The following is an 18,483-nucleotide window of genomic DNA, read 5'->3' on the forward strand; positions in this document are numbered from 1 at the left end:
TTCAATCGCAAGTGAAGGTTAACTGCGTCACCATCAGTGGAATTTTAATAAGTACGGAGCACAGTGGTCTGGAACTGCAAATAGTCGGGAAAAGTCAATTTTTCAACTTAATGCATCGAGCAGGCACTCTTCGGGAATCATTTTTGCAAGGTTTTAACTATGTGAAAATGCATCAGAATGTTTGGATTATTATTGTTGTCATGCAATTAATTTAGTTGAAAAAGCAGGCTTTTTGTGTACTCACAACTTCTCTGTTTCATGTTGTTTACCAAGGTGATTTATTACAGAATGCAGAAGTAGTAATGAATCTTACAATGGTTTCGAATCTATTATATGGCCTTACTCCAGCATTCTTACAACTTCAGATATCCTTTTTGAAGTTGTTTTATGGAAATAAGCACTCCACAAAATAAGCATGATAAAATACGTGGCAATCCAACTTAAAGTTGCATTTTAAATAGTATCCCCGCCGTTACCCGCGCTAATTCAAAGACTAGAACGTTCCCACGTGTTCATAGAGACAGGAATATAAAAGTTTTGTGGGTAATTTTTGCCGAAACATTCACAATATCAAAAACAAAAACGATCGTGCGACACGCCAGCGGCCATCTTTTAGCAAACAGTGTTAGCTTAGAGCGCCACTCATGTAACTAACATTCGAAGTACTCAAATCTTGATAGTCGTTACGCTTACTTGAACTTTGCTTGATATGTCTGGCTTGTGAAATTCGATATTTTTGGGGTGTTTTGTTCGACATGTTAAAGCTAACCATATATCATGTTTTGTTTTGGGATTAATCGCTGAATTTCTCAAAAAATACATCATGTACTAACTTCATGTCCAAGAAAGAGTTTCTCAAAATAATATTCTCTAAAAACTACCTTTAGACATTATCCTTCTATTTTGCTTCCTTAAGAAGTTAGCGACAGTGCCGCCCTAGCGGTGAAGTTTTGAACTACATAGCCTTTACCAAAAGATGGCCAATTATTTCAGGATCAACACTCGAGAAGACATCGTTCATCTAGAAGGCAACCTTTAGTAGTTATTAATTCCGCCCTGATTACAGGCCGTTCCGACCACTGTGCGGAGATTAGTTTGAAACTCAGGCTTGAAGGGCATTTGTTGATTGACGATGATGACGTAAAACTCCAAAAACACTGTGAAAACACAATGTTCGGTGGATTTTTTCACAAGTTTTGATAGCTTTTGGCTGAAAATGCATTCCTGTGCCATTAAACAATGCGAAATACCATTCCAAATGGTTGTTGCTCGTTGATATCTACGTCACAGAAGCACGTGTTTATTTGGCTGTTTTTCGCTACTAACACAGACATATATTTTCTTCTTCCTCACCTGTATATATCTCATTGCATCATTATCTCCTGACGATAGACCATCGCAGATCATTTCAATTGTGACCAAAACGCACTTTAAATGTTGTGCGTGAGGTGCTAGTACACTAAGAACAATTCTAAAATGTTTCCACATTTCCACTACGCACACAATTACTCCATCAGAAAAAAAAGGACAAAGTCCAAAACGTAAACAAAGTTACCACCAACTGTCAGAAAAGTGAGGTTAAAGAGATTCGGTGAGATAGTCTATTGTCAACAAAAAATAACTTTGAGCGCTGATGAAGGCAGAGCAATGAGGTATATACAGGTGAAAAAAAAAAGATATTTGTCTGTATTAGTAGCAAAAAATGTGCAAAAACACGTGACGTAGACCTTGCTCAACGAGCATTTGAAACGGTATTCCGCATTGTTCAATGGCGCCAGAAAGCATTTACAGCTCAAAACTTTTAAAACTTGTAAAAAACATTTTGAAAAATCCACCGAACATTGTTCTTTATGCCAAATATCTTAAAAATGGATGAAACGTCGAGATCTGGTGTTATATCGAAAAAAAAAACAAAAGCAATCGACTTTCTGGGACCTACCAGCTCAAACTGTTCGAAAACTGTTCGAAATCGCTTGAATGACAGTTTGTCCATGTACCAACAGTCTGTCAGTCATGCGATTTTTGAGCGGTTTTTATCCATCCCTTAAAAATCGATGAACAACGATCTGAATTATATAAAACGAAAATAGGCATAATTTCCGTCACTCTCTTCGTCTTCATCAAAAACAGTCAATTAAACAGTCTAACGAATTCATTCTAGAATATACACAACACTTCATTAAACATGGTGTAACGTCTTAAAAGAAGTTTGACGTTTTAGCAGAATTTCGAAGTTTATACCCAAGTCGGCCACTAGCTGATTTAGCACGAACAGAATTTTCACTCAGTCGCACATCGGCAATATGCAACACATAATAGTTGCGAGTTAAGTCTTTCTTATGAAAATTGTTTTTTTTTGCTCCGATCAGGCTTCTGTAAATGACTGTATATTCATGACAGCAAGTCATGTTTTCAACTAATTCGGCTCTCATTGTATTGCACAGCTCTTCCTGCTCTCCGTCCCGATCAGTCAAAAATATCAGGATTTTAACAAATCTTGATATTTTGGTACGAACTTTTTGTATCAACTTGTGTTTCAAACTTGGTCTCGTTAATAGTTAAAATTTCAAAATATCTATCAAAATTACTTACTAATCACAAATTATAGCAAGTTTTGTAAAGTTTTTGGCAGAAAAAGATCAGAATTAGTTAGATAGTACAATATTTCGTCAATTGAAAAACAAGTTTTGTTATAAATATGCTTCAAAACAACACACTTATTGACATTCAAGTGCATGATAACAGAATTTGATATAATTCTGTACTTTTTACCATTCTGGCATATCAAGAATATTACAGGCTTTGTTATTTCTATCAAGTTCAGATATATTTGTGTTACCCGTTTGTTATAATCGTTTGATCGGGGTACATTTGGTACATAACACGACAGCACACACATGCAATGCCTAACGGGTAGTTACTTTTCCTCTTCTTATGTCTGTTGGTTCTTCCAAGCTTCCGCTAATGCCAGCCTATAATCCCAAGCTGACAAGACATCCTTGAAATGAACAAACTAGGCTGTCATGTCCGAACGAACAGAATACTTGCCCAAGAATGAGCTGTCTTGTGGAACACAAGACAGTTTCATTGCCTTGTGTAAGCATAAGCTGTATGTGAGCTCTCATGAATAGCTTCTCATTAGGCTGTTAGAGTAAAAAGAGACAACAGTCGTCAGTATAGTGTCGCCCACAGTCCTTTTCCGAAGCCTGGCTCCAATCATGCTCAAAATTGGCATACACTAAAGTTTATTCATACGCGTGGGATAAAAGCAAAGCAAAGCCTTGGTGCTACATTCCGATTCGAAACTTGACCTTCTGTTTTATTTATACACAGACTTCGCAGTCGACTATTTAGTGTACAGGACAATTGCGGGGCTACGATCCTACTGACACTAACAGTCTCTCCCGAGCCGAGACTCGAACCTACGACGACTGGCTTGTTAGGCCAGCATCGTACCTCGAGACCATCTGGGAGATAATACGCGTGGGATATGTAGTGCGTAAAAAACCACGTCAAAACCGCGAAAACTCCGCAATACTCGCCAAACAAAGCTTAAATTCAAAAATCCGCGTAAAAAAATAAATTTTGAAATTCGCGCAAACATTTTTCTGTTGAAGGTTTTGAATTATTTCTTTTAAATACTTTCGAGAAAGAATCGATAGCAGTGTTTTGTCCACTTGCGAATCGAGCTCTTGATTTTCAGCTTATCAAGGTAAAATATAAAAAGGTTAGGCCAAATCAGTGAATATTCACTTATTGGATTTAATAAACTCAAACTGCGCATAACAGCCGCGTAAATAAAGAATTTATTATATTTGTTCTTCATCGAAAAATTTTAGCCATAGATTTCTATTTTTAATTAGCTTTTTCCAAAATCGGTAATTTTCATTTCACAGTTTTATTTTAAAAAAATTACAGTTTTATTTTCAAAAAATTTAAAAGCTACAAACTTTTGAACCGTATAACCGTTCAAATATTTTTTTACGTCTAACTGGAGGTAACTAATATGATGTGTTCTCGAAGAATACGAAAACCTTATTTGAAGTTTTTCTTGGGAATTCTCGCGCCGTTGATCCGAGCGAAGTTGTACTTTCTGGACCAACTCATTTGCTTTAAAAGTCATTGTAAATAAAGATAACAGACCATCAAAACTATTTGCAACAGTTGAGATGATTTTCTTAAGAAAAAACTTTCTTTTTCTTTTGAAGGGCGAAAATGGACGACATTCCGGGTATATTTAGTTTAGAGTGTAATGTTTACGTGTGAAAAATTTCGTCACGATCTCTAATGGTCATCGAGATGGCTTTCAAGAGAAAAGTGTTTCGACAAACAAATATGGTGTGGGTCGTGGAAAATCCAGACCCGTGATCCCGTGAAGACAAGGAAGGTGAGGGATTACCTCAAGTGCAATCTGCTGTATCAATCCTCCGCAAACTAAAAAACAATGTTTCAGAGGATCAGCGAAATATTTATTAAAAACATTTAATTTTGTAACATGTTTCAATACACTAGTGTTTTAAAATTGACGTAAATTCAAAGATTTTATTGTAGTTTCCATGTTACCTTTTGTACCAAAAATCATGGCATGCATTCATTCATATGTTGCATATGTTGCAAGTACAATAAGTGTTGTTTGTCTGGTCTCGCGTCGCGTCGCGTAATGTGATCGTCGGCTCCTACGTTGCACAAAACATCAAAAATACATTCCACATTCATTTGAAAAATTACGGCTGCTTTAAAAGATACAATATAAAAAAATGATTTGTAGAAAAAGTATTTTTATTTTGTAGCTATTAGCAAAGTGAATGGGAATCTGGACATCCAATTTTATCGAGTTGTCCGGTCATATGATTTCACTGGTGTATTCATCGTCATTGGTTCAAAAAAAAACGTTATTCCGTGTTCGATAGTAGGGAGAAAGTTAAGACAAACTTTTTCTATTGTAGAAAAAATTTTCGGAAACAGTGTCGGGCATGTAGCATCAAGGCATGAACCATGTGTGTGTGTTTCTTTCAACATTCTCCAACAGTCGTTCCTGTGCATGAAACAATAATTGCAATAATGCTCTTGGTGTAACGATTCTTCGTCTACCGCATCCAAGATCAAAACCGATCGCTGCTCCGCATGGCCGGTCCTGGCCGGCACACGCGAAAGTGTGAATTTATGTTCAAACACATGTTTTTCAGCTGCACATATTTCTTCTCCGGGGTCCGCGCCGCCATCACCACCTAGCCGCGTCATCAGTCGTCCGAAAGGTCGACACAATTTCAACAACGAGTCCAAAAATCCGTCCAATTTTCACAATTCTCTCCCCACATTAACGTACGACCCCTTAGGCCGAAAGATCTGATTCACACTTTCCTCCGGTCGACCGATGGTGTTTGTCCTTCTGGTTGTGCTTTTATTGTCCGGCATGCTTGGCATGTTTGAACTGTCCGCCGCCGTGCGGAGTCCACCTGCCTGTGCTACCGCGTGCTGTCTTCAGTGGGATGCTGAACGCGAAGATTGCACCCGCGAGCGTGGTGTTAGAGGAGGGGAAGCGGCATTCAATAGTGGCTTTTGAGATACGCGCGCAATGTTGCAGAAAATTAGCATAACCCACCGCGCCTCGAAGCATCAACAATGCGGTAGCATCAGGGATGACCGTCAGCTGGCTGGGCGGCCGGTTTGGAAAATAAACGAAGCCGAAACCGGAGTCGAGGTGCAAAATAAATAATAAAGAGAGTTCGCTACTATACCGCGTTGGTAGGCCAGGAAAGTATAACTGGATTTGTGTTGGCAACACAACGTTGTTTTGCAGACCGAAACATACTTTCTTATCATTCTATAGAGTCGAACCCCAATTCTCCCAGCCTAAAACTTGAAGTAATCTCCAATTTACGACTTAGTTCACCAGACCTCAAACCGTCAACAGCGGAGAACAGCATTCAACTGTTTATCTTGTGTTGTTTACTTTTTTCTGCGATGTTCAACTGTCTGCCCCCCCAACAGACAGAACAGAAGTCAACCGAAATGAGTTAAAACCGGAGGTGTGAAAAGCCAAAAAGTTTCACCTCAACGCGCCAACGTGAAACTGCTTTCAATTTACCGCCGAATCGAGAGTGTCGTATGGATTCTACCGACTGTTTGCCGGGGTGCCGCGCCGGTGTGAAGGGTCGACCGACAGAGCAAATGGTCCTAAAGATTCCGACCGTTGCGCTCTGGGCAATCCGTTCGTACCGCGTATTCCGATGAACGCACAGGGCACAGCGAGATTGGATTTAAATTGAATGTTTTCGCCCGTGCTGATTCCGTGGCGGCGGTGTTTGCTGGGGAAGAAAGGAAGGTACGGAATGATCAGCTTCTGGATTCTGTGCCGGTTGTTTTAATTCAAGATTTTCTCCTAATCGGAAGGAATTTATTGAGTTTGTTAAAATGTGTGTAGTATTCGGAGCGATGTTAGGAGCGCGCAGGAACGTGAGCGATACATACACACCGACGCTAGCTGGAGAGTGAATGGTTTGGCGCGGAATTCAGGAAGTCATGCTGAGTATATATGCCGGGTAATTTCAGTTATGCGATTTCTAATAGAGGGCAGAGATCACAACGGTATCCGATTCAGGTTTCGAACTGCGCGGAAAGGTGATCAAACTCTCGATGGTTTCGCGTTTGGTAGAGTCAAGTTTTTTTATTGTTTTTAAATACATTTAGGTATAGAAAATCGGTGTTTTACAACACAAACAATAATGAATCCTTATGATCTCCTTGGGGAACCCCAGAAGTCATTTATTCTCAGCATGATGATTAGCTTCTTTTTTATCACTTAAACTAATTTTACCTTTTTTATCTCTTCTTTTTTGCAGGCCTACGAACTATCGACGTTAACCGGCACGCAGGTGATGCTGCTGGTGGCCTCCGAGACCGGTCACGTGTACACGTTCGCGACGCGCAAACTGCAACCGATGATCACGTCGGAAGCGGGCAAAGCGCTCATTCAGACCTGTCTGAACTCGCCGGATCCGCCGACCGGGTCGACCGGCGATCAGCGGATGTCTGCCACCGGGTTCGAGGAAACCGAACTCAGCTACAACATAGGCGACGAAGATTCGAAAGTAAGACAGCTAGTATACGGCCACGGCCACCACGGGCATGCTCATCTGGCGCATCCCCAAACCGGACACTACGGGCTCGATCAGAGCCTGATGCAGCAGCCCTATCCGGTTAGCGGGCAGGGTTCGCCGTTGTCCCATGCGCAAACCTACTCGCCGCACTCGGGCCATTCGCACCATTCGCACATCCCGCATCACTCCCACACCGCCCACATGACGCATGCACATGCGCAACGGTAGTCCAACCGTCGCGGGTTTCGTTTCGATTTATTTGGCTTTATTGTTATGGTAATCATTATTTACGTATGGGTCCCTCCGCCACCGACCCGCTCCGGCCTTGTACGCGCCAGAGACACAAAACGGTAAGGTGAGCGATTCGGCCCATAACATCCAGTAGGGGAGTGTGTGGGGACCAAAGTGTAGATATTTAAGGAAAAGTGTCGAAAAAGAGTCTCTTTCACTTTTCATCATGGTTTGAGTCATCGCGGCACGGTAGGATGCGTCCTCAGGCAACGATTTTCAGACACATTTTGGTCCACTTCTCTAACAACAATACATCGCAAAATTTAATTTCTCTTTCTCAAATTACATCCACCGTGTTCCGTCAGTGTGGCACCCGGTCAAAAAAAAAAAAAAATCGCTGCTCATACGCATAAAGAAAGTAATTATTTATAATTGATAATTATAAAATATTCCACCAAGATCTCACGCAACAATAACCCGCACGGTTTTAAATAGTCTTTCCTTTGTTGAAACCCAAGCTCAGTCCCTCCGCACCCCAGAGGTCTACAGCAACCAGTCAATTCTTTCCAATTAATTTACGAACCATATTTCGGCGAATTCCTACCGCGTTGCAACATCTTCAGCAATTACAAGCAGCACATGCCAAGATGGTTTCCCCGGGCGTCCACCAGTGGGCAGTTTTAATTTCACTTGCGTCGAGGCATATTAACTACCAAAGTACAAAAGCGCGAAGATGATTCGTCACGACGACGACGCGCTGAACAGGACGACAATTGAAATCACAAACGCAGTCGCGGTTCGCGATGCTGGCCGACGCGGAAGGGGGAGTGTGAATAAGTCAAGCAAAAAAAAAAACGCCGCACACTTTTTAACTTTTTCACTTCTGTTGTTGCTACAACAACAATCCGGGGATCGCGGTTCGAAGTGGCAGCGACAGCAGCAAAATCATTCGCAGCTGGGAATGAAAGTGTAATTTGTGGATGACATAAATACGGACTTTGTTGGCGTGGCGGGTCCGGTGCGCAAATGGGAAATTTAAGCGAATATATTATGATGAATCTTCGACGGCGGGTCGGCTTACGTTGGCGTAGCTCGGGGTTGGTTGGTGGGAGTTTGATTGGAAAAAAATATTTTTTAGAGAGATAACTTAAGCTTTGATTCGTTCTGGTTTGAAATGAGACTTGAGATTGAAGATCGTGATAGCCGGAAGATTTCACCAGATTTTGGTCAAGCTTGTTTCTTCTTCGACAAGTTTTTTTTTGTTACCTTATGGCCTACGAAGCCCTGGTAATTCACAAAAATCTAGTATCAAAGCTCCTTATAAGATACATACATCACTCTCAACAGGTTTAAACTCTATTTATTGTTGTTGAGAGATCGATGAATTTCGAAAAACTCCAGTTTAAATCAAACTTTGAATACGTATTTGGCTTAGCGAACTTAGGCGGTATTATATAGGCTGAAAAATCGTTAACCTGCCATTAGAAAACGATCATTTTTATGAAAAAAAGTTTTATTCTTTGATCAGAGTAATGCATTTATTGTAGCAGTTAACTAACATGTCTATTCCAGTGTTATTGTGCTGCGCGTCAAGTCTTTCAAAATAGTCGTTCTTCATATAAGTGGAATCGCTTGCTAGAGAGCAGGGTAAACAAAAATTAGTCATTCGATGTTAAATCTCATCTTCATAGTGCAATTTCTTCAATTTATCGGTCATATTGCGACCATAATGAGCGGAAGCGTTGTCTTGGTAAAAGAACACTATTTTCTGCGCCATATGTGGCCATTTTGCCTCGATTCCAACGTCCAATTTATTAAACATATTGGAAAAAAGTTGTTTATTGATTGATTATTCTACCATATTCAAATTAGTCGGTAAATATTATGCCTTGATTTTGGCGTTTTCGAGCGATGCGGACAACTGTCAGCAAGCGAAAGCCACTTTGCTGTCTATCGATTGGACTTAGGAGAGTTTTGATTGAACCATGTTTCATCCACCGTCGCGAATCACCATTAAAACTCCTGTTTTGCCTAATACCAGATTCACTATCGAAAGTTTGGTCTTTCTGTTCAATTGGTTAGAAACGCGGCATCCATCGTTCATAGGGAGGCAGTGACTGTATGGAAAAAATTTCATCATCGAATTTGCAAAACAGACCATGTACATTTTTTTTGGTCCGAAGAAGTAGCCTGTGCTACATCTCACCTCAATCGAACATGATTTAAAGATGTCTCAAAGCGCTCAAAGTTTTCCTCGAAAATTTCCCGATGAAACTAGGTAAATCGGAATTTACTAATACATCGTAACAACATCGGGATCTGGTGCGATCACAAGATAATTTAGGTCGAAAATGAACCAAGGGTTATAGGGTAATCGCTTCATTATTCATCTCAACAGCTAGCTGCACCTATATTCATCTTATTTCTCTCATTTGTTCAATTTACCGTCAAATTTTCACAAATTTTTGAAAGTAAATCTATTTGCTTTTCGATTCTGTCAAGTGGTTGGAAGTTTACGTTGAAAATATGGTAAAATTTGACGATAAATTAATCAAAAAGGCGTGATGAGATGAATATAGGTACTGAGATGAATATCGGAGCGATGACCCTATATTCATCTCGATTGGAACATTTTATAATTGACGTCTAACATGGCTCACAAGTCGCTCCAAATCACATGTAAATTATTTCGATGTTTTTTAGGAATTTTTAACTTATTTTTTTATTTTTTAATAGGGTGTTCCTAAAACTATTGATAAGAAAATTAAAGTGGTTTAGTTGGAAAACCACAACTAATAAAAAAGTTTATATATTTTTGCCTATTTGAAACTTATACTTGATGTATCACAAATATGAAGCAATAAGTTTTCGTAGAGTGGCAATAACAAAAAAGTAAAGTTTTATTATGTTTAAAGGAAAAAAAAACAATTAAATTGCGAATGATCCCATGTATATTGTTATTAATAGAAACAAACATTTTACTTGGGAATTTTTTTTTTTTTTTTCAAATATAAAATGCCAAATAGGTAAATAAGTATGAACATTTCGAATAACTGTGGTTTTTCCTACTTTTCTAATATACAGTGGTACGAGAGCCCAAATTCGTGATTTTTTTCATATACTCTCCAAATATTGATTATATTGACATAGTATCTCCAGACGATATTCAGTACCTAAAAAGCATTCAAGAAAAAACGAGCAGACGGAACCTTCGTAGGATTAATAACTATCTTAATCACTTTACGAAATTGATTGAAACGTTTGTCGCTTCCAGTACCTTCGTTGCCTGATATGCAAATTCAAAAAGTTTGAATAATAATAATAAGTTTGAAAAGTTAGATTTCGCAGCGCCTCTAGCAGTGGACTTCCGATGTTAAACTTGCTGTAATTCTTTGAATTTTCTATATACTAAATATATTTTGAAAATAGTATGTCTATGAAACCAGTGGAGAATGAACTGAAAAAGTTCAAGATTTTGAGCACTGTGCAGTAGAAATTAGATGTCAATTGTTTTTGGCACTACCTTCGTAAAAAAAAAATAAATGAACCATTTTATTAACAAAAAGGTCACAAAAATTCGATTTGCGGCCAATTTTTTTAAGATAACACCATTTGGCACATAAACATACATATACTCTTTCCTTGGGAGATTTTCGAGGGTCAAAAAGTCAAAATTTTTGCGCTCTGGGACATTTTCGCGGCCATCCTAATGTGTATACATGAATGGAAAAATGGAATAGTTCAAATGTTTGAAATTTAATAAAAATTCAATACCCTAAGAATTATTCAACATCATTGAAGCATAATTTTAAAAAAAGAAATTAAAATCCCCTTTAAAATTTAACCTTTTGGAAAAAAACTGTCTCCGATTTCCCAATTCTAGATTTTTACCAACAGCTTTGTTAGAACTTTAAATTTTTATTTGAAAAACAGACGAAAATTGATCTCTTTTCCAGGATGGCGTAAACTTGAAAACTCAGGGAATGTTAGGGAATTCATTTTTCGACCAGGGAAATCAGGGAATACCAGGGAAAACTGCAAAAACAATCAAGGAGAAAATTTTTACCGAGTCGCGATTCTTTTCAAAACGCCTCTGTAGCACCAAAACGATTTTTTAGCGTAAAAAGCTAATGCGGAACATTCACTGTTTGGTTTCATATCCGAACGAACACTCTTTTCACTGGGATTAAGAAGTTGCGTTCATCTACGTTGCACTTTTTTTGTGCAAAATAGATATTATGTATCAGGGAATATCATGGGAATTCAGGGAATGTAATTGTGAAAACTTTTTCGCCACCCTGTCTTGAATTTAATGGCAATTTTAAATATTTGTATTCGATGCGCAACCAACTTCTCGTTATGTTTTCAATAAAAATGCAACTTTATTTTGAAAAAATTAAATTTTAAAAATATTTTTCTTTTCATCACTTAAATTATATCCATCGCTAGCTCTATCTTCGTCCCATTTTGCTGGAAGAGCTCGAATAAAAACACGATGAAATTTGAGCATTTATATGCAACTTTCAACGGATTTGGCAGTATAAGGCCGAGCGTTGTCATGCAATAAAATCACGTTTTCGTGCCTCTGCTCGTATTGTGGACGTTCGACGAGCAGTGCTCGGCTTGGCGGCATGAAATACACAGCCAAACATTCACATCGTGTATATTCGAGCGAACTAACGACGTAGAAGCATGACACGCAGTCTTCGTGACTTATTTTTGGGTTGCTGTTATGAATCATAATTTTCCATCACCTATCACGATGCGTTAAAGAAACCCCTTCCTTTTTTTGCTGCTGGAGCAGTTTGTTATTCATTGAAAAAAACACGACGCTCAACGTTCCTTTCTCCAAATTATAATGAACCCAAGTTCCTTGAAAATGGCTTGGCAAATAACTGCTAAAACCAAAGCAAGCTGTTCCTGCATTAGACATGAATCATCATCGAGCAATTTCTCCATTTCAGCGTCTCTGAAGGTTTTTGGCTTCCATTTACAGCAAATAGTCGCATTTAATCTGAAGGAACCAATCCACAATGGTCCAAAAACCGAAATTAGGAGAAAATTTGGATCTAAAGCTCAATAGCAATATTCTAGAGAAAAACTTTCTTCTGCAAAGTCGTTATTCAAGTACTTATTGAAAAATTTTAAAGTATTAGGGTGACCAAAATTTTTCTGAAGGTAGCCAAAACGGTTTGTTCAATCGGTTTAACGTCTTTGGCAAAGTTGTAGATAATAATTTTGTTTTTTTTTTTTGAACACTGAAAACAATTTTTTTTTGGAAAAAAAGTTAAAAGAAAAATAAAAATAATTATGCTTTTTAAGCTCCTATTTAAATTTTCTTTAATGAAAAGTACAAAAGCTACCCTAAACATTGCGAACAGTCCGATAATGGAGAAATCAAAAAAAGTTTTATTTTGAAAAAAAAACAGTTGTTTTTATTGTTTTCCAAAATTTGAATCAGTTGATCGATTTTCGATCTTTTTGGATGAGATTAAAGTAAACTATTTCTAGATTTGAGAAAAATTCAATCTGTGTGCTTTTGAATGCAAAAAATATAAGATTATTATTATTTTTGTCAGGTTTCCAAATAGAATTAACTCAAATATAAAAAATAACATATTTTTAAAAATTTCCTCATATATGGAGTGAAATGTACTCAAATTAAGACCAAGCGATTATTTTGTTCTTACTCCAAAAAGAACGACAAACAAATGAAAAAGGCATAATTTTTTATGAAAAACCTGAATAACTTTGAGTAGAATTGTTATGTTATAGATGTCAGCATTTCAAATTTTATTTCATTGTAAATTGATTGACTCAAAAAACCCTAAGAGATAGTTTTGGTGTGAAAGATTGAAATAAAAAATTCAAGCAGAAAAGGTGTTTTTTTTAAATTTAAATCGGTTATTTTCAAAGATAGAGAAAAACTTTTTTCAAATAGTTGTTTAAAATTAACGGAGCTAGAACATTGTAGAACTTTTTTTTATCTACTAAGATTAAAAAGTTATGTCCATAAATCCGGGTCACAATAATTTCTGATAAGTTCTAAATACGCACTTCATTATGTGTAACAACTTTGTAGAAAAAAGTTTTTCTCAAGAATATTTATATCGAGCTCCAAATTTCTCCCTAAATTCGACTTCTGGGCCATTGTACGATCGTGGCAGGTTGTTGAACTCAAAGCAGCATTTCTGTAAAGTTTTTTTTTCAACTCTCGATGCGCTTCAGCCCCCGTTTTCATTTAATGATATGACACCTTCCGCACATGACGATTGTTCGGAACAATATCAGATATTTTCACACAACTTAGAGTAAATGACGCCACAATAAAATCACAAAGGTGTCGAAGTGGATTGTTTATCATATGTCCAAGCTTGGTTCGTTACGTTTTGGATTTCTCAAAATCAACCAGCACTAACTGCTGTCGCCATTTATTGACAAATAGCAAAATCTTAGTTGCGCACCTAATAATTCAAAAAAAATAATCTCAGTGTTTTTTTTTTTTCAAAGCATTATTAGTTCCCTACAGTTTATTCTTAGACAGTTTTTCTACACAATCCGGAATTTCTGAGTTATAGTAATTGATTTTGTTTAATTTCCAATATTATTATGCTGAAATGCATGCGCCATTTTTGAGAATTGCTCTTGATTACTCCATCCGTAAGAAAATTGTTGTTTGCTAAACCACTTGAAATCGATCGACAATTTATTTTGCCTGGAAACTGTCATGTTCGTATCTTCCGAATATTTTTAAAGGAATTTTATAAATTTAGAATTTAAAATTTAGAATTTTTTTAACATTTAAATTCCGAAATGTTTTTTTTTTAAGTTCGATCAAAACCGAAAAAACAGTGTAACAAAACGTGAATTTGTAACTGGATTTAAGCTTGTACTTAGTTAGATAATTAAAGGGAAAAAACTACGCACTTGGGGTACATTTACGGAAATAACGTTTATTTAAATAACCAATTATATAATCATCATACGCTGCAACTTTTTTGTATACAAATATTTTCATGGGGTTAAAAAAATGCTTTTCCATTTTTTCTTCGTACCTCAAAGGAATTATCGTGTTCAAACTAAGAAATACAAAACATCCTCAGCGATCTTACAACTTCGAACATTTTAAAACGAAATATTTGGATAGTTTCAGAAAACGTTGAATTTCTATTCAAATAATATACAAAATAGGCGTAGACTTGAACCATATAAAACAGTTCTAAATTGACGGTTTAATTTAAAATTTTTATTCCTTTTAGTTAACAATAAAACCCTAAAACTAGGAGAAATGTAAAAATTGTAACCAACATGCACAATATTATCAAAATCATTTAAAAAAAAATACGAAATTAATAATTATTGAATCAAAACTCTACCAACCAACTTGCAGAAACCAACTCTAAAGTTTTTTTTGACATATCACAGACAAGAGCAGAATTCTAAGCATTTTGATTTCTGCTTTTACATTCTTGAACTAATATTCTAATTCTTTTGTTTTGCAATCAATTTTATGCTTCTTTTCAAGTTTTGAAAAGCATAGGACTCAAGAGTTGACGCTCGATGGGAACACAACGTAGCTGATTGCATACAAGTCTGAGCTGCAAGATATTAGACTGATATCAGCAACCTTGCATGCAAACAGCTTGCATTGAATTGCTTTTCAGAAGCCATTGCTAACGCTATCGATATGCTTCCGTGCAATTCCGTGCAAAAATGAAAAAGAAATGACGCCCTGCTTGTGACTACCAGAAATTAGGAATCTAGATTCTCTAACTGAGAAAACATTATATAACAATAAACTATTGCAAGACTTTCGAGAATTATTGTTGTTATTTTGTTATGACAAAATTTAAGAACGCCCTGCCAAGTTCTTCATAAACGGGTTTTAAATAGAAATGGTGTTAAATACCAAAACAAGTTCTATTTTGACAGCAGTTGAATGTGGATAATTTTTGCTAATACGTTCTGACCATTGAATTATTGTTAAATAAAATTTGCAGTATGTTTCTAAAAAAAAATATTTTTTTTGTTTGGTTGCTAAATGGTGAAGCAACAAAGGTTTTAACCTGCTTTATTCGGCATTCAAGCATCGCCGTTCCGTCATGCCAACAAGAATCCTACAAAACTCTCCTACACTCCAACCTACGACACCGTGAAGCCAACCCCGCCATTGAAACCGACCCCGTCCCCACCTTCGCGAGGCAAAAAAAAAAAAACGGTGAATATCGACCCGTAAATTACTGCACCTGGGACGGTCGGTGATTTATCACCTTCCGTCGGTTTTAATTACCCCGTGGTTCTCAACTGGACAAAACTCTTTTTGGTGCCATAGCTAACGTATAGCGGTAATAATTCGCACTCCCGCGACTTTACAGCTTCCTTCTCTGACCCTTGCTTCTACCCAAAAGCCGCGCTGCGGTTCCGGTCGAACGCGTCCCCAAAAACAGAAAAATATCGATTTCCGAGAAGTGTCAAACGACAGAGCGGGTAATCATCTGCATCCTCATCGACGTCGTTTATCTGGCGAGGAACCGCTAATTGGTAGTAATTATATTAAAGTCACACCGGTGATGAAGTTTAAGGCGGTAAGCATGTGTGCAAAGCATTTTTCCTCTTCTCCCTCCCGAAAACCTAATGGGTGTTCCGCTGGCCTCATGAGGGGCAGTCGATTCCGAGGTGACGAAAGTTGCCCATCCACAAAGTGAGCATGGTGCGAGTGCCCGAGTGACGTGCGAAGAAACTAGGCGCATGGCTGCAACAAAGTATCGCTCGGCTCCATGTCCATGCAACCGCGCACACCGATAATGAGCAATTAGCCCGCGAAGCACACAGATGAGCATGTGTGTCGGTTTCAGTAGTTAGATGTTGTATTTTTTTCTGTGTTTTTGTTTGTTTGTTTGTTTGTGGCTCCTCGCGGAAAATGAATCATTTCTGCTGAGTTAGCGTGTGAACTTGAAATGCAATTTGGCTTTTTCTGTGCAATCGCAAACGTTATACATATTTATTCGTTGCAACAAAAACAATTTATTTCCACGACAATAGTCTATTCCGATTGCAACCCACTGACCCGCATCCTGTTATACATATTACAAACAACAAATATTTGTACAACTGAGTCCCAGATACACGTGCTATATAAATGTAATCGAAGATTTCCAGCTTAAGTTTGTGTAGTTAGGCTAGACAAATGTAAAATTGTTTTACTTTAGCTGTTAGGAAAAAAAATAAATCAACAAAGCGTTGAGGAAATCATCTCTCATTAAGAACAATACTTAGAAAAAACAAAATCAAAGAATGATGCATAAAATACTGCTATTGTAACAAAAAGCAGCCATTTTCTTGTTTCCTCATGTTGTTTCTCAATAAAAAAGCGTGAATGCGAGAGTGCCGTATTAGCTAGTAGGATATTATACGATACAAAACCTGGTTTAAACGCGAGTATCAGATGTCTAGTGGTTGTTGATTTTAGTTATGTTTAATTTATTAACACATTCCAGTAAAATTCAGTATTTTGTAATCTCTCTTCGGAGTCGCTTTGCTGGACAGCAGCGGAAAGCATTCCCACTATAGGCACAAAAACAATACGAATACTTACGCTAGTGTAGCAAAACGGTAGGAAAGGTTAGTCTCTAGGGCAGATTTAGCTGAATAAATAAATTCAAGTAAAACGACAACAACAACAAAAAAACAACTCACAATTTGTGGCAAAACGTAACAATGCACAAGCCTAGTGTTAGCTGAGACAGATTAACTTATTTTAACTTTAACTAATGTAGAACCGATGGTAGAGAACAAAGTCAGTATACTCGAAACGTTGAAAAACTGTACATTTGCGTGCCGCAGCGGACGCACGAATTCGATGTAGTTTTGATGTTTTTTTTAATACTTAGTAAATTTTAAAAACAGAGAAAAAAGAATTTTCATAATAAATGTTGATAAAATATATTTTTTTCCAGTGGTCAGTTTTATTACGCTCTGTGCTTGATTTTTTTTTCATTTTTACTAATTTATTTGACTATTGTTATCTGTGCATGTTTTTGTTTTTGTACTAACCATTCGATTTGACTGGTACAAGTGTTCGTCTGCTAAATCTTGATTGAGTGCTTCGGTAAGTACCACTGTTTGCTTCCATATTCATACTATTGTTTGTAAATTGAAATTGTAGTTGAGATATCACATATTGAACATACCACATTCTAAATTAATATTGAAAATACTATTTTTAATATGTTAGAGACATTGTTCGATGTTTAGCTCCAATTTATCGCCGGGTATTTAGACAACTTTAGAGTCAGCAACATGTGATCGCACCGGTCGCAAAAAATGCGAAACGATTTTAGTTTTCGAACCCCTGTAAATTTCGCACACCCCTGGGAAATAAACAAAAGAGTTTAACATTGCTCCCCTAAAGTTCTCGCAATTATTTCATAAAAGGATTTAACTAATCAAGTTGAAATTAAATATTAATTATTGTGATTTATATCATTCATTCTTTTATTACAAAATTCAAAAATGCAAGAAAGCTATAATAATTATAAATTATTGCTGTTGATTGTAACGATATATTTCCTCCATTCTAACCATAAACATTTTCGACACATTCTGTTGCTACGCTACAATATTTCGACTTCTCTCTATACAAAGATTGTGCTGATGTGCCTACCCTTAAAAATATTTGAACAATTGCCTAATTTGCTGAATATAACAATAGTTTTAAACATTCAAACTGGTTTCTTCTGTGCAGATTCGAACTTCTTCCGACGTTTACCCGTGCCAGAATTATAGAACCAAGAATATGCAATACTCATTATTCTTCAATCTTCATTTACATCGAAATCTCAATCCTAAAGAAATTAACCAGTGAATAAAACGTTCAATAACCATAGGTGTAATAACTTAGCTGAGTAATTCAGTAAATTCTTCATAATAAGTAGAGAGTTTATCATAAATAATCTTCTATTTTTCATAGAGGCAGAACTTCATTAAAAACAAAAAAACATTCCAAATGCAGCTCAAAAATCTACAAACTACCGTTCTTTTGACATGCGGGGCTACTATGGACACTTTACTTTTATGAGGTTTTCAAGCAAAAATACATCTTGAACTTATACATTATCTTCTACATGTTGATAAAACAATGTATTTTGCACCA

The 18,483-nt window shown here is 37.0% G+C and overlaps 1 protein-coding gene across 1 annotated transcript in view; it reads left to right on the top strand.

The window, feature by feature from the left end:
• Positions 1-18,483, top strand: part of LOC129726035 (serum response factor homolog) — a 490,723-nt gene that overhangs the window by 42,419 nt on the left and 429,821 nt on the right. The window contains exon 2 of the mRNA XM_055682596.1: positions 6,843-7,091. Coding sequence (XP_055538571.1) covers positions 6,843-7,091 — 249 coding nt within the window. The remainder of the gene's footprint in view (positions 1-6,842; positions 7,092-18,483) is intronic.

This window comes from Wyeomyia smithii, chromosome 2 (assembly GCF_029784165.1).
Source record: "Wyeomyia smithii strain HCP4-BCI-WySm-NY-G18 chromosome 2, ASM2978416v1, whole genome shotgun sequence".
NCBI lineage: Eukaryota > Metazoa > Arthropoda > Insecta > Diptera > Culicidae > Wyeomyia > Wyeomyia smithii.